The following is a 20,471-nucleotide window of genomic DNA, read 5'->3' as shown; positions in this document are numbered from 1 at the left end:
TAAAAGTTGTTTTTACAGGAAAATAAATTACAGATTTGTTGTCAGAAACTTGATAGGGGAAATCAGCCTTACCAAAGGTCTGGACAGCAAGTGAAGGACTGACCCCACTGCCAGGAGCAGACCAGAGCTGGGACTGGCAGTGCCTGGTGTGTAGTCCTGAAAATCAGATTGATTGGGAAAGCCACTTTTTGATCACAGCCGCCCTCTCGCTCTCTTATCATTAAATGGAGTACATAAATTTAAGCAAGCAAGCATTAGGATTTTGAACATAAAGAACAAGAGCTTGAAACAGTGGGAACAGGTACAGCAAGTGGCAGAAAGCCCAGCACTTATGCCAGGAGACTGTTCCATAATCAAGTCTGAGCTCACTTGCTTAGAACAGCATGGGTGGCTCACCACCCTTCTACCAAGCAGCTGGATTTGACTAACCAGTTTCTTGAAAGGATTCAAATGAGCTCCTGCTGCAGATTCTGACTGACACAGGGCTGTGCTTTCAGCAGAATAGTTCTCCATATGGAAGGGGCCAAAGCAGTGGCGAGGGGCAGTTTTGGGAATAAAACATGTTGTGAGAATTACATTCCCCATTCAACTGGTCATACCATACTCACCAGTAGCTCTGTAACAAAGGGTGGGTTGCTGGTTTTAATTCAGTAGTGGCTCGTAAGAGAGACCAGTTAGAAGCCATGACTCCTTCTGAAAGCCCCAAGAAGCCACCCAAGAGCTTTGATATGGGCCAGCTCCTCCCTGCCCACGTCGCTAACACCATCGCATGGTGGCAAGGGTGATGCTGATGCAGGAGCACTGGGGCCCAACCTCCATCCTGTGCGGGTTATTTTTAGCTTCCAAAAGAAATTTGCTTTGGCAAAGGTTCTAAAATACCTTTAGATCTGAGATAGAGCCTTACTGTAATATTTTAATCCAATTCTAAGAGATCACACAACCAAACAGGTTTGAGCCAGGAGCCAAGTCATTTTCCAATACCTTCTTTGATCCCATTAAGTACTACCAGCTCTTCATGATTATGCACCAAGCTTGGGTGTGTAGTTTGTTTTTGTTGTTCCTGAGTGAGCCTTGCTTTAAGTTTACTGAAATGCACCCTTGCCCATCTCAGTATCTGCAGTTTTTCCAGCAGTAGCACAGACCCAGTAACTGGAAGCAAAACTTTCTGCAGTCCAGGTGTGGGGAGAGTGCTGGATATGAAACAGACCACTTCCTACCTGCACAGATCATGGAACTGGATACCTGTCAAAGATCTTCTGGCTTAAGAGCCACGCATCCCTGCGTGAAACCCCGGACTCTCCAGCACAGGAAGTTCAAGTGTAAATTAACTATGCAGCAGAAATCAGAGAAGTTGTTTGGGTTGGGTTTTTTCAACATATAAATTTAGCAGTACACATCTCCCCAACTAAATCAGAACAAAATCAGCCAAGCCAGTCTATGTTTTAATGGAAAAGACCAATGCTTTAACTACAAAATATATTTAAATACATAAATAAGTTACTGTAATAAAAAATAAGTGTTTGAACTTCTGTCTTGCATAAATACCACATCTGCACTTAAACTCTGATGCTCTCTTCATGGAGTTTTGGTCTATGTAATATTTCTCACCTGACAACTTAACTACAGCACTACCACTGTAATTACTTCACCCTACAGTGGAGTAGGGGTCTGAATTAACTGCTTGTCACTCATTATCTGCTCAGTGCATGGAATCACTGCCTCTGCACAGCTGCTGCTCCTCTCCCTAAGAAGAAGCTGTTCCCACACGCATTATCCTGAACAGTGTGTTGAAGTTGTTGCTTCTTATTGCATCCCGACAAGCACTGATCACTTGTGTTTTAGGTTTGCCAACTGCAAGGAGGAAAAAAAAGAAAAGAAAGGGAAAAAAAGTCAGTTACAGAGTAAGAAACTGGTAGAAATACTTATTTGATCCAACCTGAAAATTTTGGGGTTTCTTTCAAATGCTTTTTAAACACATGATGAATCACCACCTTTTTTCTAGTACATAAATAAAATCCTTTCTTTAAAGAAGAATTCCCTGAAGCTCTGTTTTATGAGAATTTGTTGGAAGGGTAATGCTATAAACATAGAAAAAAGTACCTCCCTCCCCAAAGACCTACAGGACTAATAATGCAGATAAAACAGTCCTGCTTAAGTTAGTAGTTGCTTTTTTTAAAAGCAGAATTATAAACTAAAAACTGAAGAATTCTAAAAAGATTTTTTAAGTAGTATGTTTAACAAAACTATCAATTTCTGCCTCATTCAGAAATCTGGAAGTTATTTCAAATTGTTCTTTATAGAATTGTGATCCCAGATCTGTGCCTCTCTGGGGGTCTGAGACTCCCGACACTGCTTTCAAAAACACAGACTTACCACGTAACTGCCCAGCCCTTTGGATTGCCTGATTCACAGCTTTCAGGTTATTCAGCAGCTCTGTGTGATTGTTGCAACGAATTTTGTACTGATTTATTAAATCTCTGTTCAGGTCATACAGCTCGCTGTACCGTGCCTTCATGTTTTTCCTGGGGAACAATCAGTTCAGTTATTTGCATCTCTGAGGACAAGAAAGTTATTCCTGGTTTGTCAATATAAAGATGTAGCAATACATGGTTGTGTTGGCTACCACAGTCACCTGCATGTCTGCCAGCTACAAGACAACAGACTTGTCTAGACATGCTAGTTATACTCATTATTTTACTAAAAAAACCTGAATAGCCTATTTTTGCAGTTATTTTATCCAGCAAGACAAAGTGGAGGTACCACCTTCCCCAGTGAATGTACCACTGCCCTTCAGTAGCTTGAGCCTCTTTACTGCTGCTCTTCAGAGTAAAGCTTGAAATTAGCAGAAAACAGCAAATCAGAGTGAAAACCTGACACCAAAAGTTTATTTCCTGGTGTTCTCAAAATTTCACACACTACAGATAGCTTTTCCTGCTTTCTTCCCTTAACATATCCTTTCTAACATATCTCACCATCTTCAAGTAGATTCACCTCAGCTGCTATACACTAAGCCCCTACCCTTGCCCTCTTGCCTTCCCCTGACTGGTTTCCTACCTAAAGAACATGACAAGGTTCAAGGAGAGCTCGTGGTGAGACCATCGAAGGTACAATTCTACATCAAAAATTGTAACTAGGCAACTCTTGTATCACACCAGTGTTTTCCTGTGCCCTTTTCTTCCTGAAAAGCAAAGACTGGCCATTCTAAACCCCAAGCACACAAACCAGGAAGCAACTGCTCACATGTCTCCCAGGAGCCGGGCATCTTCCGCCTGAACCAGCATGCTGCGGATGAGGTTGGAGTGTTCAGCCATGTCAGCAGTGAGCTTCTGATTCACTGCGTGATGCTCATCCACCTGGCCAAGGCAAACAAGTCATGAGCAAGGGTCCTTGGCACCCTGGGCACACAGGGTTCAGGCTAAACCTCAGCCCAGTGCAACAGGAAATAACATCCCAATCTAACCAACCAGTATCCCTGACACTGTTCTCTTTCCCCTCGCTCCCCACTGCTCCCAGAAAGGGTGAGCAGACTGAGATACACATCTCACGTGCTGACCCAAAACCAGAGCTCAGTCTCACAGATAAAATATTTACTTTATCCTAAACAACCAACTGAAGGGACTAAGGGCCTGTTCTACAGAACAAAAACCCACAGAAAGTTGAGTGTCCCACAGGATATACAGCAAGCCATCGTGGGCTGATTTCCACAAAAATGATAAAATAGTTTAAAGATCCTCTCATAAAAAAACCCAGTGACTGTTTATCTGCCTACTCAGAAATGTCCAAAGCCTCCTCACCTTCACCAGTATTTTCCGTAGCTCCTCAAAGTATGCAGGAAAATCTGCTTCCACCTGCAGATCTTCAATGGCCAGGAAAGAGGCCATTGACTGGATAATGTCACCAGCTAGATCGATATCATCTGTGTTGATGGAAATCTGTCAGAAAGGAAAGAAAGCACTTTAGCACTCTTCCATGCCAGACCATCTTAAACTGCCCAGCAGTATTGCCTCTCCAACAGCTACCCAGGCTCAAAGCAGGTCCTTTTATCAAGTGGGCATGGGCAAGCTCTACAGCTTTCAGTAAACAAGAACACATTGATTTCAAAGGGGCTTTTATTCAGGTTTGGGATAGAGAGGCATCTGTGCACACAGGACCAGCTACAGGCAGAAGTTACAGGCAGCCTTTGTGCCTCACACTATGGCTCCCTGAAACCATTCCATGAGGAAATAATTTCTCTCCTTCCTATAGATCTGCAGGCTAAGCAGTTTACTTCACTAACTGGCCCACTAACTTACCCACTGACAGTAAATAGACACAGAAGTTTCCAAAAGCATGAGTACTTTCTCTGCCTGTTTAGTCATCCTTCACTTTTACTGCCTCTATGGGATACTGGTTTTACTGGAGTATCACTGAAGGGCTGTTCCCCTTGTCCAGAGAGGTACTCACCTCTCCACCAGGCTTGATTTTGATGCAGAGCTGACCTGCGTTACGAAGGGAAGTGAAGCAAACCTGAAAGGGAGCACTCTGAAACTCTGCATCCTCTGGCAGCAAGAAGCTCTGATTCAGCCACATAATGATCTTGCAAAAATAAAGATAAGAGCATCAGCCATCCATTGTGTGTAAAGCCTGCAGAACCACACAATGTCCCTGCACATAATGTGCACCAGAACACTCTGTTCCGGAAATTTCATTTGCTAAATTTCACCCCATAACCCCATGTCATGAACTTAGAATGAAGAAAATTGAATCCTTGCACTAAAGCTGAATATTCCTAAAATAATCAAATCCAACAATCAGAGACTGCTATGAAATTGAGGCACTACCTGAGCACTGTGCCGCCTTTTTCTTGCTCTCTGCTCATTTACAAAATTCAACACTCACTACAGGTCTCCTGCTATCAGCAGGCACCCAGCAAACAAGATAATATCTGAAACACCTTCTGATCTCAGGCCTTTAGTTCTTGCAGGAATTCCTGATGCTTGGAGTGCCTCAACTGGGTCATCTTTTAAAGACAGAAAAAAGCAGGGCTGACTCGAAATACACAGACTCCAAAGGCCAGTAGTGCAGTTCACTGCATGATTTCTCCTTTCTATTGGGAATATCAAGCTGACTGCAAACCCTCCACCTATGCAAGACTTGAAACCAGGAAGGAGAGCAGAAACTCACCCTTTGTGGCCTCTCATTCATGGTACAGTTAACAAAGCTCAGGGGCTCTGTGGCCGAGTCTGGGCTGCTCAGGGCATACATGGAAAAGCGGGGAAGCTGTCTTGTCAACTCAAACACATGGAACTGTGTGCTGGAAGCAACCCAACAGAAAAACAGACAATTAACAACAAACCTATTGCAATGGTTCCTGGTTCTTTTTTAGCTGGGGCCTGACACCCACAGATTTCAGTTACACAATCAGCTGCTTACTGCTTCCCCAGAAGAAACACTGAAACTTGGAAATTCCAGGATTATCACAAGGTTAAATGATTCCTCTCCTTTGCTGTCATTTTCAATAATCCTTCCACTGAAGTATACTCTCTAGGCTAATACTTTTACTATATTTTACTATATGATTAGGTATTTTCTTTACAAGGTCAGTGAAGTCTTATTAAAACCAATAATAAAGGCAAATAGAGAAAACAGAAAGGGAATTCAGTCCCATACAGTCTTTCTGCAGTGGGTGGCTAGCTCTCAAAATATGCCTCCCTATTCAGGGAAAGAATGCTGCCTCCTCAGGCACCAGCAGCTCTGGCAGATGTGAGCAGGAAGAAAGCTGTTTTCAAGGGTCTATGAAGAGACATTTTATTTTCTATGGAGAGATTCCTATGGGAGACTGGAAAAATGTTGTCTTGAAATCAAGCATGTGTTACTTTCTATTTGCCCTGAAACCAAATGGGCTCAGGGTTACTTTATAGCTTGAGAGACAAAGCTGTGTCTCCAGGCTTGCTCAAGTACTCCATCCAGAGCAGCCACAATCCAGGGCCCAGCCCCTAAGGGATGACAGGACAGAGTCTCTGCATCTGTTGATTCCCTCCACACATCCATAGTAAGACATCTCCTGGAAAAATGTGCATTCCTTCCTAAAAGCAGAACCAGAACATAACAGATCACAGTGATTCCAGAGCATTTAGACTTTATCTGGAAAAGAACTCAGTGTCACAGGTGCATCAATGTTTTTAAGAAAGCATCCCAGCTCTCCTTTCATAGAAAGGGCACAGACAAATAGGGCACTCAGGAATTAACGGTGCACTTCCCATGGGACAAGCATGAAACCACATTATTGCTGTTTCCTGGTCCCACAGTTCTGGAGACCAGCAGAGATCACACCACAAAACTCACCTGTTTCGGTAACCCACAAAGGCTTTGATGTGCAAATCCACAGGGACATCCTTGGGTGGAGTAAGGGGAACACGAACACAGCCTGAGAGGTTCTGGAGACTGGGGTGGACCACATGGCTCTCTCCTTCAAATATGCCCTCAGCAAAGATCAGCACAGCACGGATGATTGTGTCTTAGCAACAGGAAGAAAAAGCAGTTCCCAAATTAAAAGCTGTCCTCTGGCAAGAAACCACCACTGTTTTCAGAATTAAGCATGTTTGACTCCTTACATCACTCCTCTGAATTGTTAAAATACCCCAGGTGACCAGGACTATCTGGACTTGACTGCATCCTCAGCATGCCTGGTGCAAGGTGAATTTGCTGTCTTGGGGTAATTGCAGTTTTGCATGCAAAGCCAGCTGAGATCCAGCTGCATTCATGCAACACCCTCACTAATGCAGCTGTGGGTTGGTGTTTACAGTCAACACAAGAAGTGCTGCAGGGATCACCAAGGCTGGTTTCATCCAAGTTAAATGTTAATTGCCTCAGAAAATAACACATAATAAGAAACAAATTCCATCAAACTCCTCTCCCCTAAGACCCATCCAAGGAACAAAGCTTGATTCAAAACTCTGTGAAAGGAAAGAAACCACAAAAGGGACATTACAGGCAATAAAGGGGAGACATTCAAATCACCAGCTAAATATAACTAAAAATTTGCATTATTTTACATGAAGTGAATATCAATGGTTACAGGTTACCACTCACCATTTGTGGTGGAAATACACAGCTCCACATGGGCAGACTGGCTGTCAGAGCCCAGATTAACTGAGAGGGCTGTCTGGAGTTGGGTGTTTGCTGGAATCAGACCTCTCTGCCCGTCAGCTTCCTTCAACTGAGTGGTCAATTCAGCCTGTTACAAAACACAAACCACCCATCAGAATCAGAATTTCAAGGTTTTCACTCAAAAAACCTAGAAAACATATATACAAGTCAGTTCTATTTTCTTTCAGAAGGTTGTATTACAGCAATTTTCAGACACTTCCGACTAGCTCTGAGTGGTGGCTGGATTAGGCATGGAGCTGTGGACACTTGGGCCACAATATGTTTGAGTGCTTCACTATGGATGGACCTCAGCTCTGTATGCAAACCTTTACTCAGAAAACACTTCACATACGTCAATTTTAAACACAATCTGACAGAATTCCAAGCTTCTGCCATGGTGGTCATTTGCTGTTCAAAGATGAGTTTGCTTTTTCTTCAGACTATTTTTTGAAACGTTCACCATCAAGCCACAAGTGTGATTCCTACATCCTGGCAGTGCTCCCTGATCCTCTCACAATCCCCTCTGACTCCCAAGATGGCTTATGGACTGAAAACTACAATTTTCAGTTATGAGCCAAAGCACAAGGCTGAAGGGAATCCAGTTCTAAGCACAACTACTCTGGGAAGAGGAAGAAGTAAAGAAAGCATTATTAAAATACAAAAAGCAAGTTCTGAACTTGCACAGGGAGCAAGCCAAATGCAGAGGCAGGAGCCCCCAGCATCCAATCTCATTGCATCCTGACAATCTACAGCTCTGACTTGTCTGGACTGCCCCACAAACGCTTCCCAGATTACTCTGGATTTATACCAACATGAAGGTGTGTTTTGGCCCTACATGTTACTTAAGCAGTACCTTTGCATTCTCCTCATAATTTTTCAATTCCAGCAGCAGATTTTGTTTCTTTTGACTAAGTTCTCGGATAAGATCCTGCTCAGCACTTGTATCCATTAGGTTCCCTTTCATTTCCTCACCTCCTGGCAGATAGCCTCGGACTGTACAAAAACAAAACATAGCCCATTTCAGCAAAGACTTCAACAGCCTGCCCAGAACTTCAGTTTCTGTTACATGACTCCCTTGTACCACCTTTGCAGTTCTGGTCTTCAGCTAGTAATATTCAGCTGAAAACCTGAGCATTGATTTAGACCCACACTCTCTCACTTTCTTGGTGACTGAGGCAAGAGAACTGCATATTAAAAAAAAAAAAAAAAGGTGAATTTCCAACCTGTCTTTAAGCTGTACTCACCTGACCAGACAAGTGCAGCACCCAGTCCTTTTGCAAGAGGATTCCCACTGCAATCATTCTTTAAGGTGCTTAGGCAAGTTTACAATTATGCAAAATTAATAAAATGTGGACCTGGATTTCTAGAGCTGGTCAAAGGAGTTGTCTGGAAGTGGCTGCAAGTCACTCTTAATCAGCCAGTAAACAAGATTTACCCACATTAGCTTTTCCCCAAATCAAGGGATACTTCACTTAAAGGGGTAAGACTTGTTGCCCAGTAGAGCACAGAGTTGTGGAAATACCTCTAACTGTCAGTGGAGACAGAGGACCTGAACAGGTGATGAGACAACTTTCATTCTGTTCTAAGGCTGTGCACCCTGACTGCAGCTCTGACTATGAAAGCCAGGACAAAAATCTTTTACCTGGGAAGAATATGCTGCCTGACTGCAAATGGCTGCTGCCTAGAGGAACTTGAAATCATTCAGCTTGCACGCTGCTCTCCAATGAAAGGACACACTATTATTTCTGAGTGAATCATTCATTTTAAATGAGAGCAAGACAAAAACCACTGTAACACAGGAGAGCACCTCATGTGAAAGGATGCTGGTCCCAAGCAGAACTCTAATAACACTGTCTATATAACCCCAGCCACACTAATTACTAAGGCCTGAAGGGATCCCCGTCGTGCAAGGCCTGTCTACAATGGACCCATCAGAAAAGGATGATCATGTTCAGTGATACCAACCTACACAACTCTGTAGGACAAGGTTCTCCAGAACTGCTTACAACGTTCCCCTTCCACAAGCTTGGGAAAAAGGTTTATAGGCTGAAGCCCAAGTGCAGCAAATCCCCACAGCCTGTGATTAAGACAGTCAGCAAAACACACTGCTATTTAACAAGGACAGGCTTTTGTTTCAAATGGGTTGTGCCAGACCTGCTTGTCTCAGGCCACTGACGCCAAGGAGTCGGATAATCACACCAGTGTCTTTCCTGGAGCCATCCCTGTAAATTCATACTGAGCTTCTTTAAATCATCTGTGATCATATTTATTTCCACTCACAATAACAAGGTTTAACTTCTTGAATGCATGGTGGGATAAATCCACCACTTCTCCAGTCTCAGGATAGCATTTTCCAGGAAGCAAAGTGCTGTTAACATCTAAAATTTCTAATATAAAAACTCTTCATCTGCAGAAGAAAACCAAAACACACACACCCTTGGTTCTTTAAACACCTTTACCTACTGTAAAGCGGCCAAAGAACTAAAACATAGAAAAAATATTTCCTATACATACATCTATTATAATGTAGCCTGAAGAACCAGAGTCTGTACTGAATATCATTATCTTTGCATTAGGATGGGGTTTCTTCCATTAAACAAATGAATTTTGATGGTTTCTTGGATCACAATGAAACACATGCTGATTCTCACAGAAAAGGCAATATTCAAAATCCTGTTTGCAGATAGCATAACTCAAAATTCCCTTAACTGCACATAAAGCAAAGGGAATTTGGCACACAAAACGTTGGAACCAAAACTATGTTTAGCTAATCTGAGATGATGTGATGTGCCTGATATTGCTGTGCATTACATTAATATCATTAACAATGCTTTTACCTTCACCATCAATTGAGCAGCAGATTAACTGGGTGCTCCCATCCATTCTGTAATCCCCCTCCACCAGTCCTGCAATCGAGGAAGCAAAGTTGTCCTTAAAGATGACCTCCCCAGTCCGGTCACTGCGTGCATCAACCTGGATAAACAAAAAGTTCCAAGCCTCAGCATGAAGGGAAAAGCCAACTCCAAAACACGTATCATGCCATACTCTGAGCTGTTAACTGAAAGCCAGCTCTGCTCACAGAACTGCACCTCTGCTCATGCAAACACCACGCATGAAAAAGTACTATCAAGAAATGACCTCTAGGCAGACTCTAGAAAGAGCTAGAAGGAACTTCTCTGCAGAGATGCTTCCCTAAGTTACAAAACTAAAAATGGAAGGAAATAGAAGGAACTGCAAGTCTGCACTGGAAAGGTTATGCACATATGATGCAGCAGTGATGGGACTAAACCAGAAATAACTTTAATGCAGTATTTACAACATCTCCTCTCAACTGCAGCCCTTGTGTGGTGAATTATTTTTATACACAAATACCACAACCTTCAATTATCTTTCATTCGATAAGAAGAGTGAGGTGGGCTCAGTTCCATGCACTGTGTAATTTCCAAAGCACAGATCACAGCATTACTCTTTCTAGGAGTATTGGACTGTTTCAGACCAATAAATTGGGTAGAGACTACCAGTGGAAAAGAACAGGAGCAAAGCAAGTAGAGGTTCTCTGTTGCTGTGGAGCTCGGTAAAGAAAGATGCAGGGCAGACATTATGGAGCAAAGAGGAAAGAGCCCAGTTTATTGACGCATCTTTTTAGACTGAGTTTTTAAAGACCATCCCCCATCTAGCCCCAACTGGGCAGGAACAAGTTGTTACTCTGTATTGATTGGTCACTCAATCCACTGGTGTGTACGTGCAGAATAAGTTGTTTGTGACTACAGTTTTCATTTTCCTGCCTATCAGTGTAAAAACAGTTTATACAGGTGGCTAGAGTTTTTCACAGTCCTGGAGTTCCTTCTCAGGGAAATCAAGTTGTTTTCTACAGTGCTAGAGTTCTTTCTCAAGAAAAACAAGTTGTTTTTCACTGCTGTAGGACTCTGTTCTCATGAAGAGGTGTCAGCTTTCTGGCAGGGGCTGGAGTCAGGATTCAGTTTGTAAGGCCCCTGGCCTGCTGTTTCACCACTACAGTTCTCTCTTTAACAATGTTACACATCTAATCCAATGTAAGTTACAACACATCTGGGCTCTGGACTGCCAGCTTGATATGAAGTTATTAAAGTGCCGCAGGCTAATGACAGTAATAAGAGGTGTGAAGAAAAAAGCACAGCTTTACAGAAAAACCTGGCAAGCTGCATCCAGGAGAGATGTGGCAGTTAAAACAGTCATCTCTGGCAAAGGGGAATACCAAGGAACAGGCTTAAAAGACTAAAACTGAGCTATATAGAATGCCTCCACATAAAATGAAATAACGCTTGATTAATCCTGCCACAGTCAAGACTGACGCTGCTCTCCTGTTACATAACTGCTTTGTCTTCCCTGCAGTTTGGGAACACTCAGAACACACTGCAGAGGATTATTCACGTGGCCTCAAGACACACCTGAATAGAGACACTCAAGAACTCTAGGATGTGGCATATGATCTCTGCCGTCATGGAAACAACCTGCCACACCTTAGCAATTGACTCTGAGCTAAGCAGGGGAAGCAGCTTTTCTCTGATCTTGCACTTGGCACAAGACTCACAAGCCCAACTAGGTTTATTGCAATAGATCTGCAGTGCTCAGGTTTCTAAGTCTTTTTCATTTTTGGTTGTTGTTCATCAGATAATTTAACAGCCTTGTTCAAACACAGCCCCCATATCCACATCTCCTCATTTTCCCCTTGAATAAACTCACCTTCCCATTAGACCAGCCAGTGATCAACTCACACACTCCATCAGAGTTCAGGTCAAATGCATGTATGCTCATTGCTTGGTTTTTTGACTGGGGGCAGAAAAGAAAGAACAAATTAAACTTGGGTATGTTCTCTAAACTTCACATGCTTGCCACTTGCAAAACACTGGACTATCAGACTAGAGAGAGTACAGAAAGGAGTACAACTATGCCTCTTAACAGAAAGTTTGAGCATTACTAAAGTCACAGACAAATGTGACATCTTAGCCCTTGCACTACTAATCTAGTACACTGCTTTTAAAGGACCTGATAGCTCCTTTAAATACATTTCCATCCAAGCAGATGATTTGAACTCACATAAATTAAGTGTAAAAAACCAAATCCTCTAGAGAAAAAGTATCAGAGCCTCAACATGGTCATAAAATTAGACTACTGAGGACAACCATGAGCCTCTTCCTGCCACATCTTGAGGAATCTTCTTATTGCTATTAAATATACTGTTCTGTGTTATATTAAGAATATTAAAAAGAGCATCAGGAAAGGATCTTGTCAAACTGATTTGCTGGAGTAGGAAATTGCTATTGATGAGAAAAATCAACCTTGAAAATAGACAATGCAAGATTTCAGCTTCTGAAACAGTTTATTGATTCAACCAAAGGATATTCTAACATGAACTCGAATGTCTCTTGCTAAGCTGAAGAATCCCTAATTGTATGGTTGTATCCCTGTTGTTTAAACCACCACCAACAGCACAAAAGTACTGCAGGAACTGACCTAGTATTTTATACGAACCTATAAAACCAGGTAGATTTTGTAAGAACAAAATTACATTAAGTTCTCTGCTCAGCAAAGTTCACCTAAGGGTAACATCAGAATGACCTGAAATTAGATACCAAGTCTCCAGGCAGCCTTCAAGCTTCCAGTGATGATACTCCAACAATGGACTAACCTTAATCCTCCAGTAGCGCGCTGCCTTGTTGTAAACTCCGACGGTGCCGTTGGCAAGAGCGTAGCCAAAGCGACTGCCATACATGGGGCTGAGGGCAGTGATTGTCTGCAGGGGAAAGAGGGAGAGAGGACACAGGAGTGAGAACTTGTGCAACTGCAACTAACAGGGAACAGGCTATACATCTGCCATATGAGTCCTACATTTCTTAAGTGGTAAGACTTTTGTAGGAAGTATTGAATACTGAGTAATTGCTTTTAAGAATCAGTCTGAAATCACTGAAGACCTTGTAGGATTTCCTCACACAAGCTGTATTGCCAGTGTTAGGACACACTTCAGGGATTGCAGAACTGCCCTCAAACTGTGTACTTTGACCAACTATTTCCTACCACAGGCAGCAAAACAACTGCTCATAGGATTCCTGTGGTCATCAGTGCTAACACACTAGCATTGAGAAACTACACACAATGTTCCTTAAGCTTAAGGAGCTGATGATGCCAAAGGTTCAACTTGCCTGGGTTAGGAAAGCCCCGGAGATATTACTGGTAGAAAATCTATGCCCAGTACTAGTAAGATTTTTATCTGCTAAAAACTGTCACAGTTGGACTTCTTTGGAACACAACTGGAACACCAGGCTAAGGGTCCTACCTGAATAAACTCTGGAAAAAGACCTGAGAGTCGTAACTTGGCCTGATTCTCACTCCTTTTAAAACCCATTCCTCATTGAGCTAAGGTTTTCAGGGCTTGGAAATGCAGGTTTTTCCACACACTGAGATTAATGTCAGGAGGAACAATTGCAATCATCTGTCTGGTCTTCTGTACAACGTAGCATACGAGATTTCCTTCTGACAGCAACAGTCAGAAACTCAAAGGTAACAATAAACCCAAATTTACTGTCCATTTATAAAAATCACAATAGTTTACAGCTTCAGCTTCACCAGAGTAAGTGATTAAACACAGAAAATGAAAACTACACAAGACTTCCAAACCAAACCCAATGTACAAAGACACTGTTCCCTGAATTTACCTTCCTAAAAAGAAAGGTTTAGGTTCAGCTGTGTCCTTTTATGTTAGAACAGTATAATCGTAACAAGCCTCCTACGACTGCAGGTGTAAACTTAAAACAATTCTGCTGAGGATCTGGAAATAAATCACACTTGAGAGTGACAGACCTTTAGCATCCCTTTAACTAGAAATATCTAATGACCAGACTAGTCACTGCACAGAGAGCAAGACATATTCTTCTATTCTATTTCTAGTGACAGCAACAACCTCCTTTTCCAGAACAGTGCCTGGCTTTGTCTTTTATAGCTCTTCCTAAGTGGTTTATTAGCTAAGCCTTTTAGTCCCATCTTGGGCAGCAGGGAGGCCTCAGATGTTAAAGGACAAAGGTCTGTGACCTTACTCTACCTTGGGTCCCAAAGAGCTGTGAGAAGACTGAGAACACTTCTAAATGCAGTGATAAGGATATTTTACTCCCTTCCTAGAAAACAAAATCAGTGGGCATCTTCTTAAGCTAAACAGCAACTCCTACAGCTACTCCTATTCCTCTGTAAACATATCTGCCCCCATACCTTACTTTAGTCACCACAGCTCTTTTTACACAGCCAGTGTGTAACTCCAATTGCAACATAATCTTCCAGTTTTGCCTGGGCATTCCCCTTCTATCCGGCCATGCACTGTCTGGATATACACACAGGGACAAGTTACATCACCATGATTGCACCAAAAACATTTGAGGAAAACTGCAGAAGACATCCTTTTACTCAGGGGACACTAAGAGCTTCAATCACAACCCAGCAACATTAATCACCCTTGCATGAGCTCCTGACTGTCAGCCAAGAATAGTCACTTTTCTCAGTGGGGTGAAAGATTTATAAATAAACAAAGCAAAAGCCTCCTGCATAATGAAATACATTATTAAACTAAAACTTTCACAGTTCTAGCAGAATAGATACTGTGCCAAACAGTTAAGTAACTACTTAACTACACAATAAATCTGAACCAGAGAAGCTTTAGAGTACACAACACTTTCAGTTCTGTCAGCAACTATAATAAACATCAGCCAGAAATAATTTACCTCTGTCTCAGACATTTCTGCCACAATCTCATCCTCTTTAAATACACGGATGTCAAAATCTTCAGAGCCAACAAGAAGCTGAAAAAAAAATAGTGCTCCTTAAAAATAATTATTCAAGCTAAGGAAGCAAGCACCAGGATCCAGAGAACAAATTAATATTTCAAGTCCAGCAATGAAGAAGTTTTAACAGATCTAAGACATGCTGCAAGTATTGCACTGAAAATCCCTCATTTAGAAAGAATAACCAAACAAACACACACAAAAAACCACCAAGACAAACAAGCCAACCCAAATGAATCCAAGTATCAACCATCTCTGCTTCTCCAACGTAAGTGGTGGTTGCCACTACTGCCAAGTAGAAGTAAATTCAGCTTTATCTTGATGTAAATAATTATACCAATAGTCATTGAATTGGGTCTTCTGCATCCTCACTCCTTAATATTTCCACATTTTAGTTCTTTTCCTGTTTCCTAGTTCACCTGGTAAAAGGCATTAACTGGAGAGGAGCCCAGTGGAAAACTTCGTACTGAAGATCATGACAATTGTCAGGTTCTCCTTTGCAAACTGAGAAACCAAGGAACAGATCTGCTCAGTGCCTTGTCCATAAAGTCATCCGTCAAATCAATGAAAAACAGAATTACAAATCAAAGTCTAAAACTTGGTAGTACTTTTCCCCACTGGAACCCATGAGACTTTCATCTTTACTTGATAAAAAAGATACAAATCCATAATAAAGTTGGATTTCTAAAAATAGTAAAGGCTTTTACTGTTCCCAAGTAAAGATGCTTCAGATTATGTCAACCTAAATCACACCAAGCTAAGTCTACTGCACCTATTGAAATTATTTGCAACAATTAACATATTTAAGAAGCACAGATTTCTTGACAAAGTTGCAACCACCAGCAAAAGGCAACCAGATAAAAGCACACAATCCTGAAACAATCACTGGTGATGCTGTGTTTTCCAGAGATGCCTAGATCTTTTTTTGTTAGTTTGATTCACCCCATCCACCTCAGTGATTTTCACTCCACTGGACAGAAATTTGAAAGAGCGAGTCAAAGTTCTGCTCCACAAGTCTTCTGCCAGATGGCAGAAAGTAACCTTCATCAATCCAAAAACCCTGAGAAAGGCAGTGACAAGTTAGTTCTGTTAGCTACTAAAAGTATATTCATGCAGTTTTTAAAATCAGTAAATTTTAAATGTAAACTCATTTTTACTGGGGTGGAAAGAACAGAAATGAAGCTAACACAGTCATTTACCAGGTAAGACACAAAGTGATAATTTAGGAAGCTTCTTCTTGCATTTTCTCAGAACTTCAGTTTTAAACCTGAGGCAGTTTCAAAAAAGCCACAAATAAAAGTAAATAAATAAGTAAAAACCCTTTAAAATCACCTCGATAATTAAGATCAAAAAGAACCCTGAAAACATCTCAGTAAATGCACATTGGGGTAACTGGCCCAACAAGTTAGTCAGATATTGTATCCAGCTCTACTCAGCTCAAAGTAGCACCAGATTACACCAACTGCCAAGAATGAACTTCTATCAAGCAGAAAAATATAGCAAAACCCACTTAAAAGCACAAGTGCAAACCATTTGCAATTAGTGCCATAGATCAGTTTCCTGGTTTCTGAATCCCTAGACACTGTCTCCACTTTCTATAAGCACCTCTCAGCACATTAAAAAATTACAAAGAGGAGCTGTGAAGAAATTGATTTGAAAACCTGAAACTGTTTTGCTTCCTAAAGATCCCAATCAAGCAGAGCCTGTATCAGTTTAATGCTTATAAAAAACCATGAAAACTGTCAAGGCCCTTTACACATCACTATTACACAGTCCAACTGGATATTCCAAATGAGGATTTTTCAGGAACTAAACAAAGAAGCTCAAGTAATTATGTTTGAAGTCTTAAGACAAATGGCAAAAGTAACTATTTTTAGCATAATGATTTAACTTCATATTGATTTGCATCTGATGTATACTAGGAAGCTGTTACTCTTCTTAAAGATTCATATTCAGAAGCACAGTTGCTCATTTGGCATGAAGAAATGTTTCCAAAAGAGAACACCATACAAATTCACAATTTCACCAATCTCTTTTAGCCTGCACGATCAGAATGGCAACTGCTTCCCATTGTCTCACATCATTATCAGCAAGATGTGTGTTACAAGTTATTGGCATTTTAAATCAGCAAAGCAAAGAGTATTTCATTTCCCCATGTCCCTCTAAGGAAACAGAAGGGCTGGATGTGAAGACAGATTTCTGGATTTTACCAAGCGTAAGTGAAGCTTTTCAAAGGAATAGCTTTCTAAAAGTTCACTTTTATGTGTAAGCTTGCAAGTTGTTTCTGTGAAATTTAAAACAGTTCATCAGCATATTCAAGAAATACCACTGAAATAGACATCTTGCCAACTGATGATCACAGGCATTTCAGTGTATTGCTCCTGGCGTAAAGAAAAATGAGAAACTTTAACTGGTGATGTAAGTCAGTTGTATCTGATAATCCAAGTTCTTTATTATCATTTCACTACAAGACCACAAGAACAGCTGAATTCATGTGTAAACGTTTACAAACCTCAGTTTTTCCATCATCATCAAAGTCACACAGTGCTAATGAACGAACGTTGTCTCCAGTAACCTGCAAGGAGAAGGACCACTCAGTGATGGTCACAGCTGTCAGAAACTGGATTATTTTGATTATCTCAACTGCAAAAAGAACACTTGACACAATCAGTGTTCAAGTAACATCTGAATGCACCGAATACATGGCCAAAATATAGTTTAAGGCCTGAGATAAATTAAGAACAATCAACAACTAAATTAATAATTATCATATAAAAGAAAATCAAGATTATTTAGTGTCATTGAAAGAATCTTCTAATAACATCAAAACTATCATGCATGGCCTTACCGTCCAAAAACAGTCATTTCCTTCACAATCAAAACCCTGCAGGGAACAGTTTCCACCAATAATAGCAAGTGGAGGTGAAATATCTCCCAGCTTCCCAAGAACTATTGCATTGGCTCCATCTGAAACCTGCAGAGAAGCATTAAAGGAAAAAGAAACAGCAGACAATAATACATCAGACCACACAAGTGAAGAAGAGAGCTTTCAACATTATCACTGCCAGTTTAGCTGAGCTCTGAATGCCTATTAGTTTTTTTTAAGTTGGTCTTGCTAGGTGATGGGACAGATGAATGCAATGTGTATCTGTATGTGTGAGTGGGAGTTCTCATTTATTAATTTTGAAATACTGCAGATATTCTAGCGACAAAACATTCTGAATATAGCAGTAGGAATAATGCAGAGCACAGACATGTAATTAGTTGACAAAGTAATGTAAAAACTGTAATCTTTGCAATTCAAAGAAACAGAAAATTATGGAGGTACTAAAAGCAGACAAATCAACTTGCCTCTCTGTAAAACAGATCTGAGTTGTTATACACATCGTAAGCCAATAAATTAGTCTGTGTTCCAACCAGAAGACAATCATAACCCAGCTGAGGGTTCAGCACCCCCGAAGTCAAACAAGTGATCCCTTGATTAATGTTCAGAAGAGAAATGTCTGAATCTTGGTTACTTTGCACCATTCGGTTTGTGTTTACTCTCTGTCCTCGGGCATGAGGATTGTGTATAAAAACCTGTAGAAACAAAAATATAAATATTAATACAACACATGTATCTGTTTGTATACAAACAGTAAAGACTATTGTTTGGATAATAACTGTGATGGGGGAAAAGGCATTCACTCAACCTAAATGAGGACAAAAGGCTGGGAGTTTTACTGATAATAGTATTTCCCACAGTTATTCTTTAAACTATACTAGAAAAAGGGAAATGGCAGGAAAAACAGTGCTCTGGCCAGTGGAGTTGCAATATCGTTGTTTTGTTTGTTTCTGAAAATTACAACTGACAAATCTTCGGAGCAAGGCAAAAAGAGGAAACCAAAGGAAACAACAACAAACTAAACAAATTACCTCCAGCTGGTAACAGTATTTGCAAAACATTCCAAACATTTAAGACAATTTACCTGGTACATATCTGTAACCTCCATCTGTAGGTGAACATGGTTAATTTTAAAAGGATGAATGATAAATATGGTTTTACTTTCACTGACCAATGCTCAGTTACTATAATTGCCTGGAGCCAAGTCAGAGGATCACAGGCTCAACAGTTTGCTTTCTGGTTGTGCAGTCTGTCCCTCAGACAAGCCCTTGTTCTATGTTGTTCCTAAAGGTGCCAAAATAAAATTAATAATGCTGGGAAACATCACAGATGAACCCTCTCTGAATTAACAATCTAAGTGCCTCTGTGGGTTTATGCTTCAACCTGTGCTTTATTACTCAGGTTGTACTTAATCCTGCTTTGTTTATGTTTCTAACTCAAACAGAGCACACAGGATGTTGTCTGTTCCCGTCAGGCTGTTTGTGCATCACCTACAGAAACCTCAGCCCCGTTATCAGCACAGAGCTTGGTTTGTAACAGCGCCAAGGCTCACTGCTCTGAGAACTGCACGACAAAACACACGGCTTCAAAAAACCCCGCTGTCTGCTAGAAAACGTGTTCCCGTGGCAACTTGGCTTTGTAAACTGGCTCGGGCTGGCAGAAGCCACCCAGTGCGACCTCCTGCTCCAACAGGGTCCCCCAGAGCGTGTTACTCCAGATGTGTCCAACAGCTTTTGGATTTCCCCGGGGCTGGAGACTCCTCAGCCTCTCTGGGCACCTCTGCTCGGTTTCGGCACCTGCTATAACGCCTGCAAGCTCCCCGCTGCAGCAGAGCGAGGCTCCCGGCACCGCGCCCCGGGCCGCGGGTCCGCTCAGGGCGAGGGGAGCGGGCCCAGCTCCTGCCTGGGCTCAGCCCTGCCGGGGGAGCAGGCGGGGTTAGCGCGGCTCCCCCCGGGGCGGCTCCCGCCGGGGCTGCTCGGCCGGGCCAGGCCGCGCCGCGGCCGCTCCTGCCCCGTTACCTTGCCCGCTTGCGTGGCGGCCGCCAGGCAGGGGTGCGTCCCGTCGTACCGGCCCAGCGCCACCATGCGGGGCAGGATCTTGTGGTTGAGCTTCAGCGTGAACACGGGCACCAGCATGATGGGCGAGGGGCCGCGGGGCGGGGCGGGGCACACCGGGGGAAGCCGGGCTGGGCTGGGCCGGGCCGGGCTGGGCCGCGGGGCCGCCGCCGGACGCGGATCCGCCGGCACCGGCACCGCGCGCGCATGCGCCGCGTCAGCGGGAGGGGCGCGGCCCGAGGGGCGGCCGCGGGGGGGCGCTGTGGGGCCGGGGCGGGGGGGGCGGTTGGTCTGAGGGGGAGCTCGGGGGGACCGGGGACAATGGGGGACATGGGACTGAGGGCAATGGGGGACATGGGACCGGGGACAATGAGGGAGATGGGACTGAGGGCAATGGGGGACATGGGACTGAGGGCAATGGGGGACATGGGACCGGGGGCAGTGGGGGAGATGGGACTGAGGGCAATGGGGGACATGGGACTGAGGGCAATGGGGGACATGGGACTGAGGGCAATGGGGGACATGGGACCGGGGGCAGTGGGGGAGATGGGACCGGGGACAATGAGGGAGATGGGACAGTGGGAGCAGGGCAGAGGGATT

General features: G+C 42.7%; 1 protein-coding gene across 3 annotated transcripts; it reads right to left on the bottom strand.

Annotated features, from left to right (window-relative positions):
- Positions 1-1,424: 1,424 nt before the first annotated feature.
- On the bottom strand, positions 1,425-20,061 carry BBS2 (Bardet-Biedl syndrome 2). 3 transcript variants are annotated; one of them, XM_064387327.1, is made up of 17 exons: positions 19,836-20,061; positions 18,285-18,512; positions 17,782-17,907; positions 17,446-17,508; positions 14,874-14,951; positions 12,797-12,901; positions 11,851-11,937; positions 9,966-10,101; positions 7,982-8,121; positions 7,072-7,216; positions 6,325-6,496; positions 5,164-5,293; positions 4,444-4,575; positions 3,795-3,932; positions 3,241-3,353; positions 2,374-2,522; positions 1,425-1,851 (listed from the first exon to the last, which is right to left on the bottom strand). In XM_064387327.1, the coding sequence occupies exons 1-17, from the start codon at positions 19,950-19,952 to the stop codon at positions 1,745-1,747; spliced, it is 2,166 nt and encodes a 721-aa protein (XP_064243397.1). In that variant the 5' UTR covers positions 19,953-20,061; the 3' UTR covers positions 1,425-1,744. The 3 variants fall into 3 exon arrangements, with proteins under 3 accessions (XP_064243397.1, XP_064243399.1, XP_064243398.1); XM_064387329.1 differs by lacking the exon at positions 19,836-20,061 and adding an exon at positions 18,902-19,375; XM_064387328.1 differs by lacking the exon at positions 14,874-14,951.
- Positions 20,062-20,471: the final 410 nt, after the last annotated feature.

Source organism: Passer domesticus, chromosome 12 (genome assembly GCF_036417665.1).
Source record: "Passer domesticus isolate bPasDom1 chromosome 12, bPasDom1.hap1, whole genome shotgun sequence".
In the NCBI taxonomy this organism is placed as follows: domain Eukaryota; kingdom Metazoa; phylum Chordata; class Aves; order Passeriformes; family Passeridae; genus Passer; species Passer domesticus.
The sequence above is the reverse complement of the archived record's forward strand: the minus strand, read 5'-3'. Positions and strand labels throughout refer to the sequence as shown.

Excerpts from the sequence above, each read along its gene's own strand:
- BBS2 (XM_064387327.1), bottom strand. The coding sequence starts at position 19,952 with ATGCTGGTGCCCGTGTTCACGCTGAAGCTCAACCACAAGATCCTGCCC. Across the intron at positions 6,497-7,071 it reads GTGTATTTCCACCACAAATG|ACACAATCATCCGTGCTGTG; the intron begins GTGAGTGGTAAC and ends CCTGTTGCTAAG. Across the intron at positions 3,933-4,443 it reads AAATCAAGCCTGGTGGAGAG|ATTTCCATCAACACAGATGA; the intron begins GTGAGTACCTCT and ends CCTTTCTGACAG.